The sequence below is a fragment of the Helianthus annuus genome, chromosome 3 (genome assembly GCF_002127325.2).
Source record: "Helianthus annuus cultivar XRQ/B chromosome 3, HanXRQr2.0-SUNRISE, whole genome shotgun sequence".
Classification (NCBI taxonomy): domain Eukaryota; kingdom Viridiplantae; phylum Streptophyta; class Magnoliopsida; order Asterales; family Asteraceae; genus Helianthus; species Helianthus annuus.
The window spans coordinates 162477520-162489921 of record NC_035435.2 but is presented as its reverse complement, the minus strand read 5'-3'; the positions used below and the strand labels follow the sequence as shown (position 1 = coordinate 162489921).

The window sequence follows — 12402 nt, the reverse complement described above, 5'->3', positions numbered from 1 at the left end:
TAATGAGTTTTAAAGTTAAACACATTTCTTATGGTTTCAGGCCTTTTTTTTCTTTTGTAACAACAGAGGGAAACGTTGATGTTGAATTGGGTAGCCTGGGTCAAAAACTATATTGTTGCTAGTAGGATAGAAGTCCAGTTGTGTTTGTTTCCCATTAATATTTTCGGGTACATAACAAAGCTCGTGGATTCATATTCAGAAAGTAATATAATGTAGAGAGAAAAATGGAAGTGTATTGAGGCTCAACATATGATCAGCTCAACTTACTAACAAATGAATACACATTTCTATCTATGTGAAAGGAAAAGAAAAGAGCAACAAACTCTAATGAACTCTACAACTAAACCGACTAACTATAAGATACCTAAGGGCCTAAAAATTTCCACGTCATGGCAACGCGATACTAAATATTGTCATGGTGTGGAAGACAAAAGTTTTTACATGGTTAAATTAAAGAGAAAATGTTTAAGTTTTAGAGTGCATTTAGGAAATATTAGTAACGTTAATTAATATGTACCATCTCCGATTACAACTTTCTGAGGCGTAATGTAGCTTGTGCCCCCTTAACCAAAGTGGATCTAAGGTTATATGTGAGTATCACCTTATTATAGTATGTAACAAACACTTTAAACAGATTATAGTATCTGTTATATATGGGTTTTAAAGATATTGGAGTAAATTGTTATTTTAGTCCCTGAGGTTTGACCAAAATTACCGTTTTAGTCCAAATAGTTATTTTTTCTTATCATTTTAGTCCAAATAGTTTTGTTTTCTGAAATAGTGGGTGGCAACGATATGTCTTATATGAAATAATGGGTGTCAGATTGGCCCTCTCGTTTTCAACTCGATTTAATTTACAACTTGTAATAGTGACATTCCATTAATGTCATGGTGGACTATAGACCAACTTTCACGTCCACTTTGAATAATTTAATTACATTATAACAAAAAAGGGCCACTATTAACTATACATTGCAATTTAATGAAAACAAGAACAGATTTTTATGGCAGATATTCATTTGGGACCAATATTGAAAAATCTTTGGTGTTATGCCCAAGACCTTTTCAAAGTCTTATCTAGAGGACAAGGTCAATCAAGTTCTTTCTTCGACGTGTTCCATACGATCAAACTCAAATTCACTTAACCATAACACAAGTAGACTCTGTCAATGCAAAGACAGTGGGATACCATAGATTGCCAAAAAAAATAATAGTACAGTAACAAATTTATCACCATGAGGAGTAACTGCGAAAACCAGAGTCTATGCTTGGTTAATTAATTAACAAAGTGTTATTTGATCCATTAGTTTTCCTTTAGAATTAATAAATACTTGTAAATTTTAATCACTTTAACTATATAGAAAATTTAAATATTTACAATATATAGTTAGATTATTTAAACACTTTAAACTTTTGATAATATTTTAATAATTATTTTGATTGTTACTCTGTGGTAAGTGATTAAATATGACTTCAATTTAGATACTCTACCGGAGTGTAAATGTGTTGGGACATAACATTAAATTTAGAGTTGACAGCTATAAGTAACACTACCTTGCAGCGACTCTATAAATTGATATATTTGTAAACCAAAATAACACCACAAACCGATACTACCTCATACAAAAGAGAGTGAAAGAAATTAAGGAGAAACATGCTTCTTCATATTATCCTCCTCTCTTTGTTTGCATTTCCATTTTCAATGGCCTTGGGAACTCTTCAAGGTTCCACCATTAACACAATAGCAAAGCCAAACTGTCAAACTCGCTGCGGGAATATAACAGTTCCTTACCCGTTTGGCATTGGGAACGACACGGATTGTTCCATCGACAACTCATTCCACGTGACTTGTAACATGACTTACGAACCTCCAAAGTTATTCCTCCGTTCAAGTGACATTGAAATATACAGCATATCAGATTCGGAGCTCCGCATTGGCACCGCGGTTTCTTATGGGTGCTACAACAAAAATGGAACTCTAATAGATGATTTTGATTTTTGGATTCAGTTAAGTGCATTCACTTTCTCTCAAAAGAATAAGTTCACAGTCCTTGGGTGTGATGATTATTCTTTTATCAGAGGGACAAACGGTGTAGATTTTTCTAATGGCTGTTTGGGACTCTGTAGCAAAGCACAGGATGTGCCTGATGATGGGCAGTGCTCAGGAATGGGATGTTGTCAGACATCTATACCGAAAGGCCTGAGTAAATACAATGTTACACTCTACACCTTCAATAACCACAGAGCTGTCTTTCCCTTCAACGATTGTGGCTACGCGTTTCTTGGTGAGGAAGGCAGTTTTGAGTTCCGTGGCGTCCATGATTTATATGCTGATTCAGATGTTGTGGAGAGGATAGAGTCAACTGTCCCTGTTGTGGTAGATTGGGTTAGGGCTGTACACGAACTGAACGAACACGAACAAGGCTATGTTCGTGTTCGTTCGTTAAGGAAATTTGGATGTTCGTGAACTGTTCGCGAACACATGACGAACAGAAGTTTGTGTTCGTGTTCGTTCGTTAAGGAATTTTGGTTGTTCGCGAACAGTTCGTGAACACTAACGACGAACACATACGAACTTTAATTTTGAAAATTAAAAAAGACACTGTTAATCTTAAACATTGTACACAACGAAAGTAGTTAAATATAACCATTTAAAGATTGGAGAGATGGATAATATTGGGTTCAATCGATTGGAGATAAGCAAGGAGCGTGATATCAAAAGAGGGAGAGGGCGAGAGAGGGGGAAATAATACATATGGGGAAGTAGAAAATTAATAAAACATTAAAAACTTTGAGAAAAATAAACATAAAAAACCGAACACGAACAGACATAAACGAATAAACACGAACGAACATATTACCGAACGTTCACGAACGTAGTCGAACGAACGAGACCTTTGTTCGTGTTCGTTCGTTAAGCTTATCGAACGAAATTTTTTGTTCGTGTTTGTTCGTTAAGCTTATCGAACAAACATAAACGAACTTCCCGCCGAACGGTTCACGAACGGTTCGCTGAACGTTCGGTTCGTTTACAGCCCTAGATTGGGTTATTGCACCCAAAGAGGGTTGCTCTGAGTCTTCCGCATGCAAAGAAAACAGTTCCTGCTATGAGGTTGATGGTGGTGGGTATCGTTGTAGATGCAACAATGGTTACGACGGTAACCCCTATCTTGATCCAGGCTGCCAAGGTCAGTTGTCAGTATTTAATTTCAACTAGTTGTTTATCATGCGCGCGCGTTGCGGCGCGCTAAACCAAATCGTTCTATAAGAATGACAAAACATGTCAAATAACAAAAAGTAACTCAAACTAAAACGTTACGTATTTTCGGTACCGGTTCGGCACCGGTATTAACCGATTTTTACCCTCAAATACAACCCCCGCCCAAGGGGCCACGCCGAAACCCAAGTCCACCCGGGGTGGTGACTTGGGCGTTTGTACCCAACCCACGACACAACCCCCGTCCCATACCCCATATTCTAATATTTCCTAGATCTTCTTTTAAACACATAGCCGTTAGCCCCGCTCGACGCCCGGGCTGAAACCCCCACCCAAGGGGCCACGCCGAAACCCAACCCACCCGGGGTGGTGAATTGGGCATTTGTACCCAACCCACGCCACAACCCCCGCCCCATACCCCATACCCCATATTCTAATATTTCCTAAATCTTTTTTTAAACACATAGCTGTTGGCAAACGGCTAGCCCAAACGGCTACTTGTCTTGGCCAATGAGATCCAACCATGTCATTTTGATAGCCCCGCCCAACGCCCGGGCTGAAACCCCCGCCCAAGGGGCCACGTTGAAACCCAAGCTCACCCGGGGTGGTGACTTGGGCGTTTGTACTCTACCCACGACACAACCCCCGCCCCATACCACATATTCTAATATTTCCTAAATCTTTTTTTAAACACATAGTTGTTGGCAAACGGCTAGCCCAAACGGCTACTTGTCTTGGCCAATGAGATCACGCAATGTCATCTTGGTAGCCCCGCCCAACGCCCGGGCTGAAACCCGCGCCTAAGGGGCCACGCCGAAACCCAAGCCCACCCGTGATGGTGACTTGGGCGTTTGTACCCAACCCACGTCACAACCCCGCCCCATACCCCATTTTAATTAATTGAATATACTAATAAAAAATAAACTCAATTACTGTTCATTGAGTTTATGTTTTATTAGTATATACTCAATTACTGTTCATTGAGTTTATGTTTTATTAGTATATAATATAATGGCCATCTCAACAATATTTAAAGCAAGCTAGTATGACAACTAGTTTACTTAACATAATGGGCTATTAAACTTTTCTTTTTTCCTTTGAGTAAATTAGTTTCCGAGTCTCTGTCTTTTAGTGACTTTAACCATTTAAATTCAAAATCAAAAAGTTCAATGCTCTGAGTCCTTAACCGCTCATTTTATAACGTTTTGAGTCAAATTTTGATAGGCTATAATGGGCTACTTAACTGATGTGTGTTATAAAGTTGACTCCAAATATAGAATCTTGACCCCGGTGACTAAGCCCAAAAATCATTAGAGATATTAGATTTAAATAATCTCAACTTTTACCAATTGGTTGATAGCACTTCAACCTTCGATGTCTACCACAAAACTCCTACTTTTAACTTATTTTTCTCTACCACTCACAAACTAACTGAACTCTAACATTATTTCTTTTTTCTTTTTCATAATTCATGTAAAATAGAATTTTTTTTTTTTTACCTGCCATTCGTTTCATTCAACATTATTTCTTTTTTCTTTTTCACAAGACATGTAAATTAGGATGTTTTTTTATTTTTTTTACCTGCCATTCATAAATAATTTTTCATTCATTAATGATTTTTCTTTTAACAGTTGCTTTATATTTTTCCTAATTATAGACATCAACGAGTGCGAGGATCCGGAAACCAACCCTTGCTATGGTGATTGCATAAATACTCTAGGGAGTTACAATTGTACGTGTCCGCTAGGATCTTTTGGTGATGCAAAAATAGCAAATGGTTGTCAATGGCATAAAGATTCAAAATTTTCTACAACAACATTAATTATAGGTAACTCTTTTATAAAAGTATAATCATGTGTATCGTGAACTAGCCTAACCTTCGAAATACAAATTTTCAAGGTGTTAGTTTTTAGAAAACAATGTTCTTTAAGTGAAATTGATCGCACAACAACCACTAATTGAAGTTCTTCATTTTCATTTTACATGTAGCAACGGTGTTTGGACTTTTAGCTATACTATTGGGTATAGCGGGGATTTTATATGGTATAAGGAGGAGGAGGCTAACAAAGCTCCAAGAAAAGTTCTTTGAGCAAAACGGGGGTGTGTTGCTAAAACAAAAGATTAATTCACAAGGGTCTCACGAAGCAATGACTTTGTTTAGCACAACACAACTTCGTAGAGCCACTCGTAATTATTCTAAAGATAATATTATTGGTCGAGGTGCTTATGGTATAGTGTACAAGGGAATTTTGTCTGATCAACGTGTAGTTGCAATAAAGAAGTCAAAAATAGTGGATGGGAGCCAAGCAGAGCAGTTCATAAATGAGGTCTTGATCCTTACACAAGTTATCCATCGAAATGTGGTAAAGCTTTTAGGGTGTTGCTTGGAAGAGGAAGTCCCTATACTAGTTTACGAATTCATCTCAAATAACACTCTTTACCATCACATTCATTCTGGATTAGGTGGAATGAGTTGGTTATCATGGGAAAATCGATTGAGGGTAGCTGTTGAAGCTGCCAGTGCACTTGCATACCTTCATTCAGAAACCATTATGTCAATCATACACCGAGATGTCAAGTCTACCAACATATTACTAGATGATAACTACACTGCAAAAATTTCTGATTTTGGCGCATCAAGGTTAGTCCCATTACATCACGAACAAGTAACTACTCTTATTCAAGGCACACTAGGGTATCTAGATCCAGAGTACTTCAACACAAGCCAACTAACAGAGAAAAGTGATGTATATAGCTTTGGAGTGGTCCTTGCAGAACTCATAACCGGGAAAAAACCAATTGGTGTTGACAGATATAATGTTGAAAAGAATTTAGCAACACATTTTGTCAAATCAGTTACAGAAAACCATTTATACGAAATTGTTGAACCTCGAAAATTGCATGAAGGGACACTTGAGCAAATACAAGCCGTAGGTGATCTCACAAAAAGATGCCTTAGTTTACAAGGCATAGATAGACCTACAATGAAAGAAGTGGCAGTGGAGCTAGATAGGTTAAGGAAATTCACAACTCATCCTTGGGTTCAACAACAAACATTTCAAGACACTAGAAGCTTAGTCCTAGAAGTTGAGCACTCTGATCTTTACGAGGTCCCATTAGTTTCTTATGGTACTCGTGACGGGGAATCTTACTCAAGCAGCACAGACATGGTGTTTTTTTTTTTTTTTTTGAAAGGTAACTTTTATTAACAACGAACGACGACCCAAACCGGGCCGACAAAACGAAAACAACTTACATATTTACAAAAGAGATCCAATCTTTCCACTCTACCCTTTTACATTTCGATCGACTAGAATACCATAAAAAACTGAAAGCCTTTACTTCACTAAGAATGCCGTCGATTTTGACCGGGGTGTTGGAGAACCTCAAAGAATTTCTGGCACGCCAAATACTCCAACAAGCAATCATGATGACACCCTGAATAATCTCTTTTTTTCTCTCCGAAACTCCGAGGCCGCTGTAGATTGAAAAAAGATCCTGAATCGAGAAGGCGAAAATTGGCGGGATTTTACACCAAACAGAAATACCATTCCAGATGGAAGAGGCAATGTAGCATGCTATAAAACAATGATAAACCGACTCCTCACCCGAGTTGCAGAGTTGACAAGTCAAATCAGCAACGTCAATGTTCCGCTTTGAAAGGTTGTCGAAGGTGGGAACCCGGTTGAGGTTCATCCTCCACGCATGAATATTGACTTTCGATGGAAGCCACCTGCACCACTCGGTGACCGGATGATTAACAGGGTCTCCAGCTTCTTTCAGCAATCTTTTGACCTCTTTCACCGAGAAACAACCATTTGAATCCGTCGTCCAAATCCACTTGTCCGCTCCGCTACTGAACTGAGTTCCAGAAATCAATGCCACCAGCTGATTAAGACTGTTACTCAGACCCACTGAACCCGGGTCCGAAGACCATCTCCAGCTAAAAACCACCGAACCATTACATGTTTCCACTCTTTCTGCCACAGTCGCCCTTTTATCCAGCTCCAGCGTAAAAAGATCCGGGAAAACAGACTTTAATGGCTCTTCGGACGCCCAGGTATCAAGCCAAAAGGCGATATCCTGACCGTTCCCGACAACTCCTTTCAAAAAGCTTCTTAACGGCCTGCCATTTACCTTAGTGTTAATAAAAACTTTTGCAATGTTCGACCAAACTCCGCACATCGATTTTTTAAAAGGAATACATTCCCATCCTCTCCTGTTCGAGTGAAGGGCACCGATAATTTTTTTCCAAAGATTGACTTCTTCATTTTTGAGTCTCCATCCCCATTTAGCCAGCAGTGCGATATTAGCGTTTTCAAGTTTGTTTAGGCCTAAACCCCCCTCTTTAATTTGGCGAGTGACCATATCCCAAGCAACCCAATGTATCTTCTTATCTTCCGATGATCCTCCCCATAGGAATTTTTTTATAATCGCTTCCAGATCCGATATCACCTTCTTCGGGGCTTTATAAAGCGAGAAATAATATGTCGGAAGGCTTTCGAGGAAGGATCTAATAAGCACCACCCTTCCCCCAATTGAGAGAGAATGGGACTTCCATTTAGCGAGGCGAGACCGAAAAATGTCCATAACCGGTTGCCAATTTGAAATCCTATTCATGTTCGCTCCCACTTTGAGGCCTAGGTATGTGAAAGGCGGACAATCCGGTTTGCATCCAACCACGTTGGCCATCTCATCAATTTCTTCCGGACCCACTCCAATCCCGTAAAGATTGGATTTTTCCAGATTGATCTTCAAACCTGAACAGAGGTAGAAAACACGAAGGATTCTGACAATGTTAATAATCTCCGGTTTCGACCATTCGCCCATCACAATAGCGTCGTCAGCGTAGAGAAGATGAGAAATAACCGGTCCGTTATTAGGAGTAGTAATCCCATTAATGATCTTCGACTCTAATGCTTTGTTGATCATACAAGACAACGCCTCCATCACCACCAAGAAAATAAATGGAGAAAGCGGATCCCCTTGTCTCATACCCTTCTCACATCTAAACGTGAAGGTAGGAGATCCGTTAACCAAGACGGAAGAGTTGGCGGATCTTAGAACTCCCGATATCCAAGAAATCCACTTGCTATGAAAACCCATTTGGAACAAAATGCTCTCAACGAAATCCCAGCTTACGTTGTCATAAGCCTTCTCAAAATCGATTTTTAATATGAAAGCTTTGGACTTTTTCTTCTTAATCCATGAAATCAGCTCATTAACAATTAAAGGCCCATCTAAAATAAACCTCCCTTTGAGAAAAGCCGTTTGCGAACCCGATATAACGTCATCTAGAACCAATCTCATTCGGTTGGCAAGAACTTTCGATATCGCCTTACTAATAACTCCCACCAAGTTAATCGGTCTGTAATTGTTTAAAGAAACCGGGTCTAAAATCTTAGGAATTAACGCAATGAAAGAACTTCCGCTCCCACTGCTAATGTGGCCATTAATGAAGAACTCGTCGAAAATTTTACAAAAATCCTCCTTGAACAAGTGCCAAAAATGTTTGATGAACCTAAAGTTCATCCCGTCCGGACCCGGGGCTTTCTCATCACCACATTCAAAAACCGCCTCCCTAATTTCTTCTTCTCGGAACGGCTCGATTAAGAAACTTTTACTAATTTCCGATATCTTCTTGATATGATGACATACCAACTCCGGCCTATTTGCCACACGTTCTTTAAACTTGTCACGAAAAAAAAGATAAGATATGTTTCTTGATAAACTTAGGCTTAGAAACCCAAGCTCCATTAATAGAAGTACCGTGAATCGTGTTAATCGCTTTCCTATTGTTAATCATTGCGTGAAAAAATTTTGAATTTTCATCTCCGTCTAGGGCCCACTTTGCACGCGATCTCTGTTTAAGGTCGGAAATTTTTCTAAAATCCGCTTCTTTCACAATTTTTCTGTTTTCCGACAATATCCACTCTTCTTCTTCGGAAAGTACCCTGTTCTCCATCTCTTTCTCTAAGTCCTCCAACTCAGATAAAGCCAGATTAACACTTTCATTTTCTTTAGTCAAGAATTCGTCTCTCCAGATTTTAAGCCGAGCTCTAATACATGCAAACTTGGCCGTGAGGTAATTGTCAGGAGGACCAAAATACTCACAGCTCTCGGCGGCCTCAGACACGGCTTCCTCGAACCCCGGTTGCCCAATCCATGAACTGAATATTCTGAAAGGTTTCGGACCAAAGTTCTGGTCATCGACCACCAGAATAATGGGGCAATGATCAGAATTTCTCCCGTGCAGAACCCTAACACAAGCTGTCGGCCAAGAGTTGAAGAAATCCGGGCAAATCAAAAAACGATCCAGTTTGCTTAGCTTCCTACCATTGTCTCTATAACAAGTGAATTTTCGTCCCTGAAGAGGATATTCCAAAAGACCATTATCAAATATGAAACTGTTAAAATTTTCAGCACAGGCGGCTTTGAATTTCGAATTTAGTCTTTCTTCAGCATTGCGGACAGCGTTAAAATCCCCCGCTAAAACCCACTGACCATCGTATGAACCAATAAGAGTCGATAGCTCATCCCACAACAAGCGTTTAGCAACCGTGCTTTGAGGAGCGTAAATGTTGACCAAATTAACAATCTCCCCTTTCCCGACTGACTTGCCTCTGATCATCAAAAAATTCCTATTTTGCACAGAAGACTCAACTTTAAAACAAGCAGGATCCCAGATCCATAACAAACCCCCGGATAATCCCACCGACTCAATAAAAGAAAACTCGAAATTGTTATTCCCCCACATACTAGATACAGTAGCTCTAGGAATAGAAACCACCTTAGTTTCCTGAATGGCAATGGCCCCAATTTTGTTCTTCACTTTCAACTCTCTAACCCAGATCGACTTAACATCCCCCACCAGACCTCTGATATTTAGAGACATAATATTCATGGTAAAACAGCGTACATACCTTCGGATCTAACCGTCTCTTTGATGAGCCCTCCATGTTTTTCAATCTTAGCACCAAGAATATTACCAATTTGAATGGTGGCGTTAACCTCATCCGTAAGATTTGTCTCGAAAGTATCGGCTATTTCTTCCTCCTCATTCAAGACCGGATTATCAACATCATTACGGTCCCTGATTTCCTCTGTCTCATTTCTTTCCAAACAGGGAGGCGAGCTAGGCGGCTGCGTTTGTGTATCTCCCTCTTCCGTGTCAAAACTTTGGTTCTGAATTAAAGGGTCCTTGTTGAGGTCCCAGCAATATTCACCATTATCCCTAACTCTTTTTTTTGGTCTCTCACTCGAACTTGGGCTGGACCTCCTTTGATAGACATCAGATTTGGCTCTGGGCCTCAATAACGGTTTTCTTTTTTTAGGCCCAATTCCTTTATCAGTTGAAGAAAAGAAAAAAGGATCCCAATTACCCTCTTTATTACCTTGGGACCCACATGACTGCTTATACGGCTCCCCTTCCTCCTTGGAATTAGGCACATTCTCATCAGACCCGACATTGGAATTATAACACCTTTCCACCTTCTTGATGACATTGATTGTTTCAGACCCTTGAACTTCCTCCACCGACTGCAAGTTCTCCGGTGAGTCTACCGGAATTTCTTGATCTGGAGATTCATCATCCCACTCAGAACTGTCCATTGATGAATCATCTCCGTCGTCTTCCTTGAAAGAAACCTCTCCCACAGAGTCCGGAGCCCAGTCAATAATTTCCTCATCAATCCAAATTTTAAATTTTTTGTCTCTCCAATGCAAATTCACGGCACCTTGGATTCTTTCCCCCTCTCCGACCAATAACCCGATCCACGTAGTAGAAAGGTTGTCGTCTCCGGCTTCCATCTTCGCTCCATGCACAATTAAGCCGAAGTGTTCTGCAATATTGTTTATGACATCATTGTCCGCGAGGTGCATGGGAACTCCTGATATCCTAACCCATGCAATTCTTTCAAACGGAAACGATTGGCACTCCCACGGATCTAATGAGCGAAACCAATCCTTCCATGTTTGATGATCCAGCAAGAACTTAGAACACGAACTTTCGTCGACAAATCTGACGAACATGGATAATCCACCCATATAGGACAGAGACACACCCTTGTAACTAGTCGCCGAGAGGAGCTTGTTTAGGTTTCTCAGAATCGAGAGGTCTTTGCATCTTCCGACCAACGCAATACCAATTAGGTCCTTGAACGCGGATGTCTCGTCCGCAACATCTATGCAAATCTCCGCAACACTAGCCGTCTTATCCTTATCGTCTGACGTGGAACTCTTGTTAACAAACAATTCGCTGAATAATCTTCCATTACCTTTCTGAAACGAGGGGGCGAAGTTGATGACAGGAGAATTCTGGGCAGGTCTCACCTGGGTTTTCACTTTAGTTGTGTCCCCATCTGTCTTCCTTCCGGCCACGCTCACATTCTCCTTCGCAAACCTAGCTAGATTGGCAGTAAGTTTATGACCTCCCATCTTTGTTCCGTTGAGCACCCGTTCCATTTCCTTCACGTCCCGGACATCTTTGAAGCTCACAAAACCGAATCGTCTCCCCGCTTTGTCTAACTTCCTGGCTATGTAAACCCCCGTAACCTCACCAAAAACTTTAACGAAATCAGCAACATCCCAGCTATTGCAACCCCAGGGGAGGTTTGATACGTAAAACTTAGTAATATTCCTGCATGCTGATGGATTATCTTCGGCTCCTTGCTTCCTGTTCTTCTTTTTGGATGTGACGTCGTTCCATCTTCCTCCCTCGTCTCCCATCTTCCGCAACCAGAGGCAATCAGAACTGTGCTAACAATCTCGTTATGATCATTCGGAGGGTGTTCCGGCGATCGATTGATCGAACGGAGGGTGTTCCGGCGATCGATTGATCGAACGGATGGTGTTCCGACGATCTATAACCGGCTGTTATACACTGCTTGACCAGCCGCCAAAAAAAAAACAGACATGGTGTTTGAAGAAAACAAACCACGTTAAACTCTCTTTGTAGTTCTTATAATGTCGATTGTGTGAGCATCACCATGTTTTTTGCATTGATTATAGTCAGCAAGGTTATAAATATTGTCATTAATGTTATCATGTATATTGTAGTATATGTCAGCAAGGTTATAAATATTGTCGTTAATGTTATCGTGTATATTGTAGTATATCCTTGTAACAATTTGTTACATTTCCAAAGTTCTACCTCATGACTGAAGGGTTTTTAAAATGGATGGAGC

General features: G+C 40.3%; 1 protein-coding gene across 2 annotated transcripts; it reads left to right on the top strand.

The window, feature by feature from the left end:
- Nucleotides 1–1586: 1586 nt before the first annotated feature.
- On the top strand, nucleotides 1587–12402 carry LOC110930406 (wall-associated receptor kinase 2). Of its 2 annotated transcripts, XM_022173707.2 has the most exons (5): nucleotides 1587–2381; nucleotides 3042–3188; nucleotides 4875–5045; nucleotides 5207–6384; nucleotides 12131–12402. In XM_022173707.2, the coding sequence occupies exons 1-5, from the start codon at nucleotides 1655–1657 to the stop codon at nucleotides 12158–12160; spliced, it is 2253 nt and encodes a 750-aa protein (XP_022029399.1). In that variant the 5' UTR covers nucleotides 1587–1654; the 3' UTR covers nucleotides 12161–12402. The 2 variants fall into 2 exon arrangements, with proteins under 2 accessions (XP_022029399.1, XP_035843567.1); XM_035987674.1 differs by lacking the exon at nucleotides 4875–5045.

Bases quoted from the DNA above. Each gene is read 5' to 3' on its own strand.
- LOC110930406 (XM_022173707.2), top strand. From the start codon at position 1,655: ATGCTTCTTCATATTATCCTCCTCTCTTTGTTTGCATTTCCATTTTCA. The intron at 2,382-3,041 runs ATTGGGTTAGGG...TTACAGCCCTAG, and splicing joins AACTGTCCCTGTTGTGGTAG to ATTGGGTTATTGCACCCAAA. The intron at 5,046-5,206 runs GTAACTCTTTTA...TTTTACATGTAG, and splicing joins TACAACAACATTAATTATAG to CAACGGTGTTTGGACTTTTA.